The sequence below is a fragment of the Spironucleus salmonicida genome, chromosome 2 (genome assembly GCF_000497125.1).
Source record: "Spironucleus salmonicida strain ATCC 50377 chromosome 2, whole genome shotgun sequence".
Classification (NCBI taxonomy): domain Eukaryota; phylum Fornicata; order Diplomonadida; family Hexamitidae; genus Spironucleus; species Spironucleus salmonicida.
In genome coordinates, this window is record NC_090597.1 from 181,223 (window position 1) to 194,998 (window position 13,776).

The 13,776-nt window shown below is 31.0% G+C and overlaps 6 protein-coding genes across 6 annotated transcripts; 3 read left to right on the forward strand and 3 right to left on the reverse strand. All coding sequences in view use genetic code 6, as the record gives it.

Annotated features, from left to right (window-relative positions):
- Positions 1 to 128: 128 nt before the first annotated feature.
- Positions 129 to 464, reverse strand: SS50377_21385 (uncharacterized protein; the record flags this gene model as incomplete). The annotated part of the gene is made up of 1 exon (XM_067905312.1): positions 129 to 464. One exon carries the CDS (start codon positions 462 to 464, stop codon positions 129 to 131), a length of 336 nt encoding a protein of 111 aa, XP_067766629.1.
- Positions 465 to 922: 458 nt separating this feature from the next.
- Positions 923 to 1,819, reverse strand: SS50377_21386 (Cysteine-rich membrane protein 2; the record flags this gene model as incomplete). The annotated part of the gene is made up of 1 exon (XM_067905313.1): positions 923 to 1,819. The coding sequence occupies one exon, from the start codon at positions 1,817 to 1,819 to the stop codon at positions 923 to 925; it is 897 nt and encodes a 298-aa protein (XP_067766630.1).
- A 3,536-nt stretch (positions 1,820 to 5,355) lies between these two features.
- Positions 5,356 to 5,982, forward strand: SS50377_21387 (uncharacterized protein; the record flags this gene model as incomplete). The annotated part of the gene is made up of 1 exon (XM_067905314.1): positions 5,356 to 5,982. One exon carries the CDS (start codon positions 5,356 to 5,358, stop codon positions 5,980 to 5,982), a length of 627 nt encoding a protein of 208 aa, XP_067766631.1.
- A 2,071-nt stretch (positions 5,983 to 8,053) lies between these two features.
- On the forward strand, positions 8,054 to 9,604 carry SS50377_21388 (uncharacterized protein; the record flags this gene model as incomplete). Its single annotated transcript, XM_067905315.1, has 1 exon — positions 8,054 to 9,604. One exon carries the CDS (start codon positions 8,054 to 8,056, stop codon positions 9,602 to 9,604), a length of 1,551 nt encoding a protein of 516 aa, XP_067766632.1.
- A 201-nt stretch (positions 9,605 to 9,805) lies between these two features.
- SS50377_21389 (Hybrid cluster protein 2) lies at positions 9,806 to 11,389 on the forward strand (the record flags this gene model as incomplete). The annotated part of the gene is made up of 1 exon (XM_067905316.1): positions 9,806 to 11,389. The coding sequence occupies one exon, from the start codon at positions 9,806 to 9,808 to the stop codon at positions 11,387 to 11,389; it is 1,584 nt and encodes a 527-aa protein (XP_067766633.1).
- A 63-nt stretch (positions 11,390 to 11,452) lies between these two features.
- Positions 11,453 to 13,213, reverse strand: SS50377_21390 (Beta-galactosidase; the record flags this gene model as incomplete). Its single annotated transcript, XM_067905317.1, has 1 exon — positions 11,453 to 13,213. The coding sequence occupies one exon, from the start codon at positions 13,211 to 13,213 to the stop codon at positions 11,453 to 11,455; it is 1,761 nt and encodes a 586-aa protein (XP_067766634.1).
- Positions 13,214 to 13,776: the final 563 nt, after the last annotated feature.

Sequence of the window (13,776 nt, forward strand, 5' to 3'; positions counted from 1 at the left end):
TAATTATTATTCTTGGACCCTTTTGGATCCGGAAGACATAGCATACCATATTATTAAAGAAAGTATATTTAGTTATTCAAAAATACAATTCTATTGAATGTTGTTCAATATTTGAAATAGCTTTAACTTCAGATTTAGATAGTAAATATTATACTTATAGTATGATCCAAATTTGCATGTTTCTATCTTATTAATTATTATATACTTACTATAGTCTTGATTAGTTTTAAGTACATTAAGGGCATGATAATAAATCTATTGTTCAAGTTGTTAAGGCAGTACTTCTATTACTTCTTTATCTTTATTAATTAATCTTATTTATTCAACTTTGCTACATACCTTATTACTTACGAATTTATATTTAGGGTTAGCTTTAATATTTATTGATAATGGTTCATTATTTACTATTAGTTCGATGAAGGCTAGCTCATCGATGTTATTTAATTCTTTTAATACTTTTTCATTTAAGAACTTAACTATTTTATTACATATTAAAAGATGACTCATATAAATTTTAAAAATAAAAAATTCTAATCACTTAACCTATATATCAAAATTTATGAATATTATTGGGTCTGGTTAAATAATTATATCTAAAAAATAATATTTTTACACTTATAATACAATATAAAAGCATAAACTGAAATACTATAGTATATATATCATAATTTTTAATTTGTTGCAAATAAATTTTTTTTCTAAAAGTATGTCTTAGGGTCCTAAGTGTCAGCTCTATTTTTCCATTTACATTTAATACATAGTTGTTGTATTAAAAGGATGTAATGCTGTAATACAGAGAGTTTTAACAGTATTTATTTTTAATTTTTCCTATAATTATAGATATTTTTATAACAAGTACTACCATGCCAAAGACTGAAGACCTCTTTATTAAAAAAAATCTAATTTAAGCATATTAAATAAATCACTTCAAATTATTTCTTATTTCTACAGCAACATTGTAAACTTTCTTTTTCATGAACAAAAATGTGCCGACACAAACTACCCCTACAACTATCACTACAGCTATTATTATTCCTGTGATAGCACCACCACCCAACGTATTTATAACTGGTGGATCAGAGTTTTCAGACAACCAGCACATTTGACTACGTAATTTGTATCCATCCTCGCATTTTGCACATTTGCCACTTGAGTCAAATTTCCAATGCGGCAAACACATTTAGCACTTGTCCTAGGTTTGATTACAAGAAGCACAATTTGAAGCTTTCCCACATTTGCACTCTGATGTCAGACCTTCACCACAAGCCGTTGGAACACCATCTTTGCAGTAATTTCCGTTTTAAATATTTTAGCATTTCTTAGTGCATTATCCTTCTACCGTAATGATAGATATATCAGGATTGCAGAAATGGCAAGTTGTACCTGAAGAGCACTTCACACAATTTTCAATGCAAGATTAACAAATTTATGTAGCTGGATTACAAAAACCTTATCCGATGTTCAGACAACCATCTGAATTTTCACAGGATTACTCACAATTGCCTGTCTATGGGTGCTTTTTGTAGCCATTGGAGCACGTAATACAAGAATTCCTGTTTTCACATATATCGCAGTCTAAAGGACAGTATTCACATTTGTTATTTTATAAAAATGTTTAAGGCATGCATTTAGAGCACTGTTTCCCCTTACATTCTTGGCAGTTGTATATGGGTGTATTGGCTTCACAGTAACAACCTTAACCAAAAAACATACCTTCAGAGCATGGCTTACAATTTACGGTTCTTGAGTCTTCTGCAGGGCAGAAATGTCCAGCCTTGCAGGTGAAGACTTTATTTGAGCATGTACCAGTTTCTGTCATTTTCTGAAAATAGAACTTTGAAATATATTATAATAAACTTGATCTAAATGATGGTATGGATTTTAGTTTTTAAGCAGCAATAATATTATATTAATTATAGTAATATATAATTATTAAATCACAAATTTGAGATACTCATGCAAAAATAGATTATATTAATATAAATGGTTATATTTAAATATTAAATTATTACTGAAACTTGATAAATTAGCATATATCTATCTAATAAACCCTTTCAGTTTAGCAGAGTTACTATTTAATGAATTGTTAGTTTATATATAATTCATGTTAACTTTAGTAAACATAATTTGTGGATTCATTTTGTAATTATTATATCCATACTGTAATTTAAAAATTTGTTATACTTATTTTATTATTATAATATGTTTTGATTAATTCTAAATAATGAAACAATTGGATATATGTTGATTGAATAATTTCTAACGCAATTATACTGTCATTCAATAACAATACTTAGTAGAATGAGTTAAAGATGCAATTTTCCAGCAATTTAATAAATAGCTAGATTATATCCATTAAGAAAAAATAAATTAGTTAAAATATAAATTTCATACTTTATCAGAAATTCAATGAGCATAAAATTTATTTCTCGCTGATTTGCGTTACATCTGGATGTAACTTGCTTATTCCAATGAATTTTATACGAATAAACTAGGCTTTGGGGTTACATTGAATTTTCAGCATCTATTGTATTAATATATAATTGAGCACAAAATAGTCTAGTATAAATGACACAAAATAATTGCATAATACCTTTAAATTATCATATACTATTTTAAAATTTGCGTAATTAGTATTTAGTATATTTTATGAAAACAATTAGCAAATAGCTATAAGTTTTAATTAATAGCTGCTATCCTACAACAATATAGTAGGAAATCGAACAGAGAGAAGCAAAAAGGTGATAATCAATTTTAGTCTCAAAAACCAATTATGAACAATTTATGTTAACAAAACATAAAAGCTCGCACATTACTTTTCATTTGACCCATTCACAAGGAACCATTTTCATTGTTATAGAGAATGATGCTACCTGTTTATAAGTATCTATAGTTACTGTGTATGTTAAAAAATCTTCAATAATTAATAAAAATATACAGTATCTTAATTAGGTGAATCGAATTTCTAAGTTACAGTAAATTCATTTGGCGATAGAAAAGCATTTAAAGTATACTAAAAACGGAATGTTAAAATCTATATTATTTTATATAATTAATCAAATATTTTTATAAACCAAAATGAAGAGGATCATTCAGATATAGAATTATAGTAAGAACTTAGACATATTTACAAGTGAATATAAGAGCAATAATATTGGATAAGTTTGATTATATTTATCCATCAAAGGTAAATGATTTATTATTATTAATTTGTTAAATGAATAATAAATCTAACTCAAGTCATTATAATATAAGTATTGACTTTAAATAATATATAATTATTTATTGATAAAAATATAGACAATATTAGTATTGCTATATTCATTAAAATTTATGTCACTGAAGTAAAAATTGTTTAGATAAATCAAATTAGTATGGTGTATTTTTGTAATTCTTATCATGAAATACCAAACAATAATAATAGTTTTTAATATTAATATTATAAAAAGAAATTATATCGCACACCAGATGAAAAATATAAGACTAAACATAATATAGTTAATTACGAATTTCAAAAATGTTTATATTGTAAAACCATTCATAATTTTAAAACGAAATGTTTATAGTAATTAAATAATGAAATATTTTATTTTAAAGAATGCTAATTACAAATATAATAAAAATCAAACTTAACTTGGGACATAGAAAGCTTGGTTGATAACATTTCAGAAGTATTACAAGATAAATATTCACTGTAACATTTACCATTTTTGGTAACATGGAATATACTTGTATATGACAAAAAATAAAAATCATATAAATGAGCATAATATATTTATGCTATTAATCTTAGATTAAAAGAGCCAGGTAATTATTTATTATTAACATCAATAATGAAAATAGGCCAACAGTGCAATATTTTATAAGTACATAGCAACAATAACCTACTAAATTTGAAAATAAGCGATATAGAATTTAAAAATTCTTTTGCAATTATACCAGCACCATTAGCAAAATTAAATAAATATCTATCTTTAAATCTTGCAATTGGGAAACAACTGTAATCATACATATTTCAAACTAAAGAGTTACTTGCGATATATATTTAAAATGGACGTAAATTCAAAATAATAAAAGAATTAATAGATAAAAATATACTTCAGCCAAAACATTTAAAGAACTTATCAAATGATGAATTTAATTAATACGTAATTGCCTATATAGATATTAATTTTATTGATTAGTATATAAATTATTGTATTCAAGATAGCTTTATTTTGAGCAAAGCAGTCGATAAATAAAATACCATTTTAGTTCAAGAATAAGGTGTAAATATTATTAATTATTTAAATGGACCATCAATGGCGATGAATATATTTATAAATTTCGCTAATACTGATATTTAAAGTGGATATTATTATTAAAAACATAATAAATCATATATGAGCATCGATTATCACAATTAATTAAATCATATAAATAACGAAATATTGAAATGGTGTTTAAATTATTAAATATAAATTTTAAGAAAATATCAAATGCTTTGATCGATTAAAAATTTGATGGAACGAGATATAATATTGACAAAGTATTTACTGCGGATAACAAGAAATACGATCTGGAATTATACAGAATATTTGATCACGAACTAAAAGAATTACCTGAAATTGATAAATATTACAAATTATAATGAAATGTAAAATAATCTCACGACAAAAAATTAGATTTATTAGACATAATGTAGTTTAATGCCTTCGAAAATATGTTCCATGTAACAGATATTGATTTTATCAAATTTTAAAAAGTCAACAATATATAATTTGCAATACCTAAAAAATTCAACATTACTAATAGATCAATTTTAGCTGCCTGAAGAACTGAATGTTTGACACATTACAAGGAAATAAATAAAATCATACATATAATCTACATAATTTAGTTTATATCTCTATACTAATTTTGAATGTTATTCAGAGATTTACCTTTAAGAGATTTAGCTGTTGGAAGTCTATCTGGCAACACTGTTTATATTTCACAGCATCATAAGCAATCTAAGATTTCTTAGTATAAATTTAAAATGAATTTTAATATATAGACAACTTAATTAGATATGTACAGTTAATTAAATATGTTGAAATATAAATGCAATAAAAATTTACAGCTGAAGAAAAATTATAATTCTTCTAATAGGTAGTCACAATTATCAAAGAATAATTGAAATCAAATATTAAATGATACCAATTTAAAAATTAACATATCCCGTTTTAGGAAGTATTATTTGCAGTAAATTATTATTCCTTCTTTGCAGATCATACTCGAAATAGAAATATTTGGCGAAATATACGAAACACATACTTACTAAACTACAAGGTTTAACGAAAAAAATTATAAAGGTGTTTTTTTATAAAATCATAGATGTTTAGCAAAACATTAAATTCAGATTAAGCTGATTACACAAATGAATACTTTTTAGAATAATTAACAGAAGATTGTAACTTTGATTATAAATATGTTGACGGAATAGCTTACATAAAATAAAAATATTATCTGGAGTTTATAGAAATCAAATTACATTAAGTGATAAAGACGTTTTATAAATTATTATTAAATACAACTTATGGCAAAATAGAATAGAACGTTATAAGACCATCAGTATCATTTGATAGAGGTGATTTTGCATTTAATAAATATGATGAATAATTGCACAAAGATTGCAAGATATAAATAATTGGTTAAAACATGTTTAAGAATAATTATAGTTACGAAGAATAATTATAGCAAGCACAAATATCTTAATCAAACACATCTTTCGCAGGAAAAATTAATTCTGTCGCAAGAACAATGTTGTATACTTTAATCTGCTTTGTAGTAGCAAATTACCATTCATTAGCTCGTAAAGCAGCAGAGGTGAGTTTCAGAAAAACTATCACAATTTTATCATTAGGTTTTCGCAAACAATAAAATCACGACACCTTTATCAAAACTCAATTAGCTGTTTTATAAAATACTCAATTGAAACTTACTACCAGTAAATTATTGTGAACTATATCATTCATAGTTGATACCAAAAGTATCATCTGCTAAATCAAGAATAGAAATGCTATCAAGTCTGATCAAAGAGCAAAATGTTGTTTAAGTTATGCTATGTAAAGCCAAAAAAAGATGAAATAAAAAATAAATACAAGTATGTTTTAACGGTTAATGAGGTGTCCAAACTAATTACTCACAATGATATAACAGTAAATTTAGAAGTGGGACAATAATATAATTAACCGTTTAATGCTGTCAGTGGTTGAGCCAGTATATTTGGTAAACTTGGTTCCGTAGTAGAGCCAATCGCAAGGCAGTTAGCATACTTGTAGAATGTTAGTTATAAACTAATAAATTCTGTAATCTTATACTCTTTTAAAAATAGTAATTATTGAAAAATCTTTATCTCATTGGTGACTAGAGTTTTTGTGCCCTTATTACATCTGGTTGAAGCGTTGTTTGGAAAACCATTTAATTTATATAATATGAGCAGGAACAGATTCATTTTGTGGAGATTATGACATGCCTGGTGGAAGCATATTTTGGGGAAGTTCCCTTTTATTAAGACAATAAATGATGGAAGACAAAGATAAATAAAATATAATTAAGGTTGCAAATTAAAATTAATCTATTATTGAATATGTTGATAGGATATATTAAAAATAAACTTTAACTGTAAAAAAACGATTCAAATTTATGTTTAAATTATAATAATTAGACACAGCAGATGTATTAAATTTTTATAATATAAAATTAATTTTTATAGTCTGAGTAATAATTATAATAATTTATTTGATACTGATAGAATTAAAATCCTGCGTATTTTTAATATAAATATATTATTATAGTACGATAATATCCAAATCGATCTTTAGATACGAGAAAATTACCAAAATATATGTTAAGTATGTAATCAAAATTCCATTCACAAAGTAAATAATATATATTAATATTTGGTAATTTTTTCCTTCCTTAAATGCTTGAAAAATTATTTACGGATATAATATACGCTAATTCATTAGAATAATATGAAATTGCTTCATAGTTAATATAAAATGAGATGAGTACATATAAGTTTCCATTATAATGCGTTTAGATAATAGATATTAATTCTAGCAATAAAATCATATTAATAACATAAACACAGTTTAAAGTTTTCTTACATCTTAAAAATATTAACGTAAAGTAATAGATGTTATCCATGTCTACTAAAATTCTAGTCAATTCATTGTCTGCATAATAATTTTAAGTTAATTATGAAACTTTTTACATATGTTTAGACAATTTACCACTTATTGATTCAATGAATTATATTAATAGTTTAATGTAATCTTTAACTCAAGACTAATTTTATACAGGATATGGTATATTTCGAGAAATTCTGCGAACTGTAAATTGCTCGTGATTCCTTATCTTAGGTCAATTACATCGAACCCACGTTGAAAAGCTGCATAAACTCGTCCCTATGGTTATCACTTATTTTCACTCTTTTAACAGCAGGTGATGAAAGTGCATGCAATGGATGACCAGTTCCACAAAAATAATATTCAAATAAGTTAACACACTTAGTATTTTATGTATCCTACATCAGCAGTGATTTTCTCAAAATCGTACAAGCACATGAAATAACAGATTTTGGGGTCTCTTTACACTTAAGTCACTAAGTGTTCTATGTCTTTATTAATAATAAGTTCAAATATTGTACACATTAATAAAAATAAATACACTATATAATATTTATTAATCAGGTATTTTCTGGCGATTATAATAAATTGTGATATTGTTTTATTATAAATTATGAATTTAATAATGCGAAAATTGATAGGTGCCAGCTTATTAAAGTAAAATTTAAGATTTTATAATTAATGAATCTAGAAAATTTAATTTCTTACCAAGTAAATTTGAGCTATTTAGTTAGCTCAAAATAAGACTTCTTGAAGATTTAAACTCTTTAAACCTTCACTTTATTATATCTAACTATTTGTCATAAATAGAATTCTTCTGGCTCAAAATTCATTTTATCTAATTTTAGTAATATATCTTATAATATATAATTGTTCTCTACTTTATACATCTTAAAAAAATGGAGCTTTTATAAAAGTTTTATTTTGACTCTTCTTACGATCTTTAAATGTATTCATTTATCTTTAAATCATTAGTAAGTAAAGATTTAGATATCGAAGAGTTGTTGAAGTCTCATGCACGATAGATATTAAATTCACCCTATAATGAAATACAAAATGCTATTGACTAAATATAATTATTGAAAACATTTCTTCCTCGATTGTCCGAGGCATTTACACTTTATAATCAATAGTATGATATGATCCATAACATACAAGACTACACTAGTTAAATTTATATTTCTGAGTTACCTTTTATTAGTATTTTTCCTGAAATTTTATTGGATAATTTTGAAGCATATCCGCAAGAAACTACTAATTTATATGAGTTTTTCGTATAATTTGTACCAACATAAGCAGCTGATTTAAATAAAGCTTTAACATAATTTTTAGCATAACAGAACCAATAATTTATTAACTAGTACGAAAATAATGATTAAATTGTTGATAAGCTACTAAAACGTGTTAAAGCGATATCGTTATTCTCATCTTCCTGCAAAATTGATTATCAGACACATCAAGAAACGCTTTCATAATTACATAACGAAATTGTCCTAAAGCATTTTGAGCTATTTTTCAATGCAGCGGTAGCTGAAAATTCGTCAGAAATAGGTCATTTCATGCTGTTTGCACGCGATTCAACTTGCATTACCAAAACGCAAAATCTCATCGAAAAAACCTTTCTAAACGACCTCAAAAACACGCAAATAGCCAATTTAACCACAAAAATTCACACAATAGCTCAAAATTTACTCGTTATCTTTGGCTTCGACTTCAAATCGACCCTCGCCTCAGCGGTTCGCACCGCGCACTCGCAAAACTACAGTTTTCAAATGCACGCCGTCGCAGCCGCGCTAACCAGCGAAATAAGCCTTCTGCAGTACGTCAAGCACCCGTTCGCAATATTTTACTTTTTGCAGCTTTTCCCCCTGCAATCGACCGAGAAACAGCGGAAAATCATCGATTTCCTGTCGCAAAACGACTCAGAACTGGCCAATGACGCCAGAATCGTCAGCAGAGGCTGGATTTTGACCAGCGAGCGCTTTTCGTTCCCGGAGCTTCTGTGCGACAATTAGCTGCTTTTCGGGGTGGCCAAAGTCGGTTTTAGCGTTAAAGACAATGATAATATCAACATTATAAATATAAATACCATCTAGACCCTCCCCACCGCGTACGCATTCCTTTTCTGCGGAAAAATTTTTCCCGTAGAAAAAAATTTGCTGGAAATCGCGAAATCGCAAATTTCGGACTTCGAAAAACGCGTTTTGGGGGGCGAAAAAATTTGCGGAGAAATTCCGATTTTGCCGGCAAAAAATCTTCAAATTCACGAAAATTTTGAGGCCAAAGAAACGGAAAATGACGTTTTCGCGCGGGGCCGAATTTGCAGGAAAGTGAAAATTTCTGGGCGCGTGGGAATTGGCGAATTCGGTTAAGACGAAAATGGCAGTTTGCAGGCCTTGCTCGCGGAGGGCTGGGTGGTTCAAATTGGGGGGTATGTTGAGTTTGATTGAATGTTGAGATTGTGATTATTATGTGATAATAATAATATTATGTAAATTGAGGAATTTAAAATTTTGCCGTAGAAAAAAATTATTCTACAAAAGAAGTATTATCAAATAATATTGATGTACACTTTTTCACCACTCCTTTTTTATACAACATGTATTTATTTGCATTATTACGCCTAGTTAAAAATTTTCACTCCACAACAAATGGCTGATCTCGAAGATATGTCGTGTTTCCAGTGCGAGCAGACAGTAAAGCCGTCAGGCTGCCACACAATGGGTGTTTGCTCCAAAAATCCCAGAATTGCTGCGCTGCAGGACTTGATCATCTACGGCGCCCCACTCTCCGATGCGCCAATCGCGAAAATCGCGTTCTGGATGTTCACCACGCTCACGAATGTGAATTTTGACGAGCAGAAGCACCTCAACATGCTCACCGAAATGGCACTCTCCATAACCGATACTGATTTCCAGCGCATTTTCGCGGGCGTGTAAAACGACCAATACGCCGCAATTCGCGCCCGCTACTCCCCAGACGCGTGCCTAAAACGCTATGGCGCCGATATCGGCGGATTGCGCCAGTTTGGCATCCAGGGCGCCAAAGGGGCGTTCGCGTACGGCGATCACGCGCTGCGCCTTGCTGGAGTGCTCTAAATTGAAGACAGCCCGCTTTTAGACGCTCTAGAAGCCGTTAAGCGCATTTTGAACTGCTTCTGCCACGAGACTGCTACAATCCAATAACTTCTTGAGCAGAACCTGGCCCTGGGGGCACAGAACCTCATTATCACGCAGAAACTTGACGATTTTTCACGGAAAATGCTCGGAAATCCGAAGCTCTCAAGCGCGAAAAACACGTACCGGCCCGGGAAGTGCATTCTGGTCTCTGGGCACGACCTGGCGGACCTCAAATCGCTGATTGAGCAGTGCGAAGGGAAGGGAATCGACGTGTACACGCACGGCGAGATGCTGCCAGCGCATGCGTACCCCGCATTCAGCGGCAGGCTGGCAGGCAACTTCGGCACCGCCTGGTACCGCCAGCAGACCGAATTCGCGCTCTTCCCGGGGCCGATTCTGCTCACTTCCAACTGCATTATGGAGCCCAGGAGGGCCTACATTGAGCGCATTTACGGGTCCGGTCCGGTCGCTTACGAGGGAATCCGGACGCTAGAAAACGACAAATGGGACGATCTGATCGCGCATGCGCTGAAATGCGAGGGCTTCGTCTCGCAGGAACAGTGCGATGCTGCGTTTGCGCAAATGAACACTCTGCCTGAGCTCACGGGCCTGGGCTTCAATCATACGCAATTTGAAGAGCTGAAGCCTGCAATTCTCGAGAAGATCAAAAGCGGGGCGATCAAAGGCTTCCGGTTCGTTGGCGGGTGCGACGGTGCGGATAGGGGCCGCAGCGTGTTCACGCGGGCCGGAATGGAGTGTCCAGACGACAAAATCATCCTCACGGGCGGTTGCGGGCGCTTCCGCGTGAACAACACGGAGCACGGCACGATAGAAGGTGTTCCCAGACTGCTAGACGTCGGGCAGTGTAGCGACGTGTACTCTGCGATTTTGATCCTCGTTAGCCTTGCTAAGGCGCTCGATGCTGCGTCAGTGAACGCGCTCCCGATCGAGTTCTTCGTGAGCTGGTACGAGCAAAAGGCTAATATTCAGCTGCTCACGCTGCTCAGTTTGGGCGTGCAGAACATCAAATTAGGCCCTACTGCGCCAGTCGCGCTGAGCTAGAATGTGGCTGGTATTTTTGCTGAGCGCTATGGCGTTAGCTTTGTGAGGGACTGATCATTTAAACATTCATTTTAAACAAAATATGGGTTTTACTGATATAACACAATTGTTAATTCGTCACTCTTTATTACATTCTTGGCCGTGCTCGACCTGTCCAGCAGGGCAGGCGAAGGCCAGCTCGAAGCCAGCAACTTAAACTTAAGTTAATGTGCTGATAACGTCGAGAACGGTAATTTCGTTGATCCCAGATTTGAGATAAACTCCAGGGCAGTACATTCTAGAGTAGTGATTCTTAGACTGGTCGTCTTTGACATTCCAGTATCTGCCGATGTTGATACCATTAACAAATACATAACCTTTCTTGAAGTTCTTCAAGTCCAGGTACGTGTCAGTTTGGTTAGCCGTGAACTGGCCTTGGAAAAGACCACCAATGAAGCTTCCTTCGGTAAGTTTCTCTACAGGTTTGAAGTTTTCAATATCTAGCAAACTGAGCTTAAAATTAGTCATTTTGGAGTTATTGAAGAGGTTTAAGCCCCAAAGACCTTTTAAGTCGTCGGTATAAGAATATCCTGGGAATCCAGAATGACCACTAGTGTCAACAACAATCTTGAGTAACCCTGATTTGGTATCCTCGATGAGATAGTTAAAACTAACATCCTATTATCTATCAAAAGTATGAATTAGTTCGCCGTCAAGATAAATTTAGGCGTAATCTCTAACTTTTTCGAAAGAAAATATACCAGATGAGTTGGGAGTTATCTATATTTCATAAATTCCCATACCTTCTCTTTAGTTTTATGACTCAAATGTTGGTGGCTCTACAAAAGTTCCTTTGCTGACGAAGTTTTAGGCCTCGATTGTTCCTACTTTCTTCATTGTAAATTCTTAAACAGATTACATAGGTAAAACATCAACTTTATCTTCATTTGAACCCTTGATTTATTTTTATAATCTTAAAAATGAAGGGGTAGGATATCCATTTTCAGTAAGGGGTGCACCAAAATCATTGCTTGTAGTGTACGCATCATAAGTCATAGAACTAATGCCACCTGCCTCTAAACCAAAACTAGTACCACCACAAATTGGGAAGAAAATCATGCTCTGCTTATTTTTCAACTCGTCTTAAATTCTCAGAATTTTTTACTTTGGTGAATCGGACAGATAGGTTGTAGCACCGCCTGTATACTTGTTTCCATAATAAACAGGCCAGTGAGGCCATGATTTTTATACTGTATCAACTTCATATTACTCAACACTCCCGCTAAGACCTATTGCTGCACCTTGTAGATTGTTAAGTTTAGTTGCAGATTCTAAAAGAGTGAATGGACCGAATATACCATTAGAAATATACAGTTAACGTAGTAAACGTAAATAATCTCCACTGACAGAATCAAGTCCGGTTAATTAATCAAGTTGAATCATGGCAACATTTTCAACATTCTTTTTGACTATTTCAGATACAGCCTAAATATATGCAGAAACTCCAGCTACCCAAACTTTATCATTGACATCTCTAGAAGAAACATTGATGTAATGCATTCTTATGGGAACTCCTCCAATAGCAGTATAATAGTGTGATTGAGGACCAGGTCTAAGAATAAGCTATAAATCATGCTTTTTACATAATTAAATAAAATTAGATAGATTGTTTTACTCAGTGGTAAAATCTAAACTTCCATCTGCTTATTCAATGGCATTCCAGTTGAGCTAAACAACCATCGTATTGATTCCCATGGTTTTAGCAGATATAATTCTATTTTCCCAATATTAGTGAGGGATTCTGATTAAATCAATAGCTCCACCTACTATTTGAAACTCTTAATCATCTAAAGTAAATTAAGTTCGATTCCAACCAAAAATTGATAATGCGATTAACATTTATGAAAGTAAGTGTGATAATAGTATTATATAATTTTTAACATATATTGAGTTTTATTCTTAAATTGGCTTCACATTTTAAATAATCTCTATTACTATATAATATATTGTTTCAATATACTTTGGTATTATCAATTAGTAAATCATTTTATTTATTTTGTAAAATGAAGCAAAAAAACATAGTATATCATTTATTATTAAAATACAAGTGATTTATCACTGATAATATCAAAATATGCAGTTTCAACAGATAAATTACATACCATAAAAATATTACGAGAATAAAATTTAATTTCCCTAGAGGACTACATAAATATACTTCCACGAGGAGCACAATGTTAAATTGACGTTTTTTTAAGTATATTTAACTATTTTTCTTCATTATATGTTTACGTGTCTTGTATTTATAATTTGTTATTTTTCTATATTAAGAATGTTTATTAGTTTATTATATAGTAATTAGAATACATAAGTAAACATTTCGAATTTATGAAATAATTTTCCATATTGACTGAAATTATACAATAATCCTTATTTTCCCCGTGTTTTAATTATTTATAGAG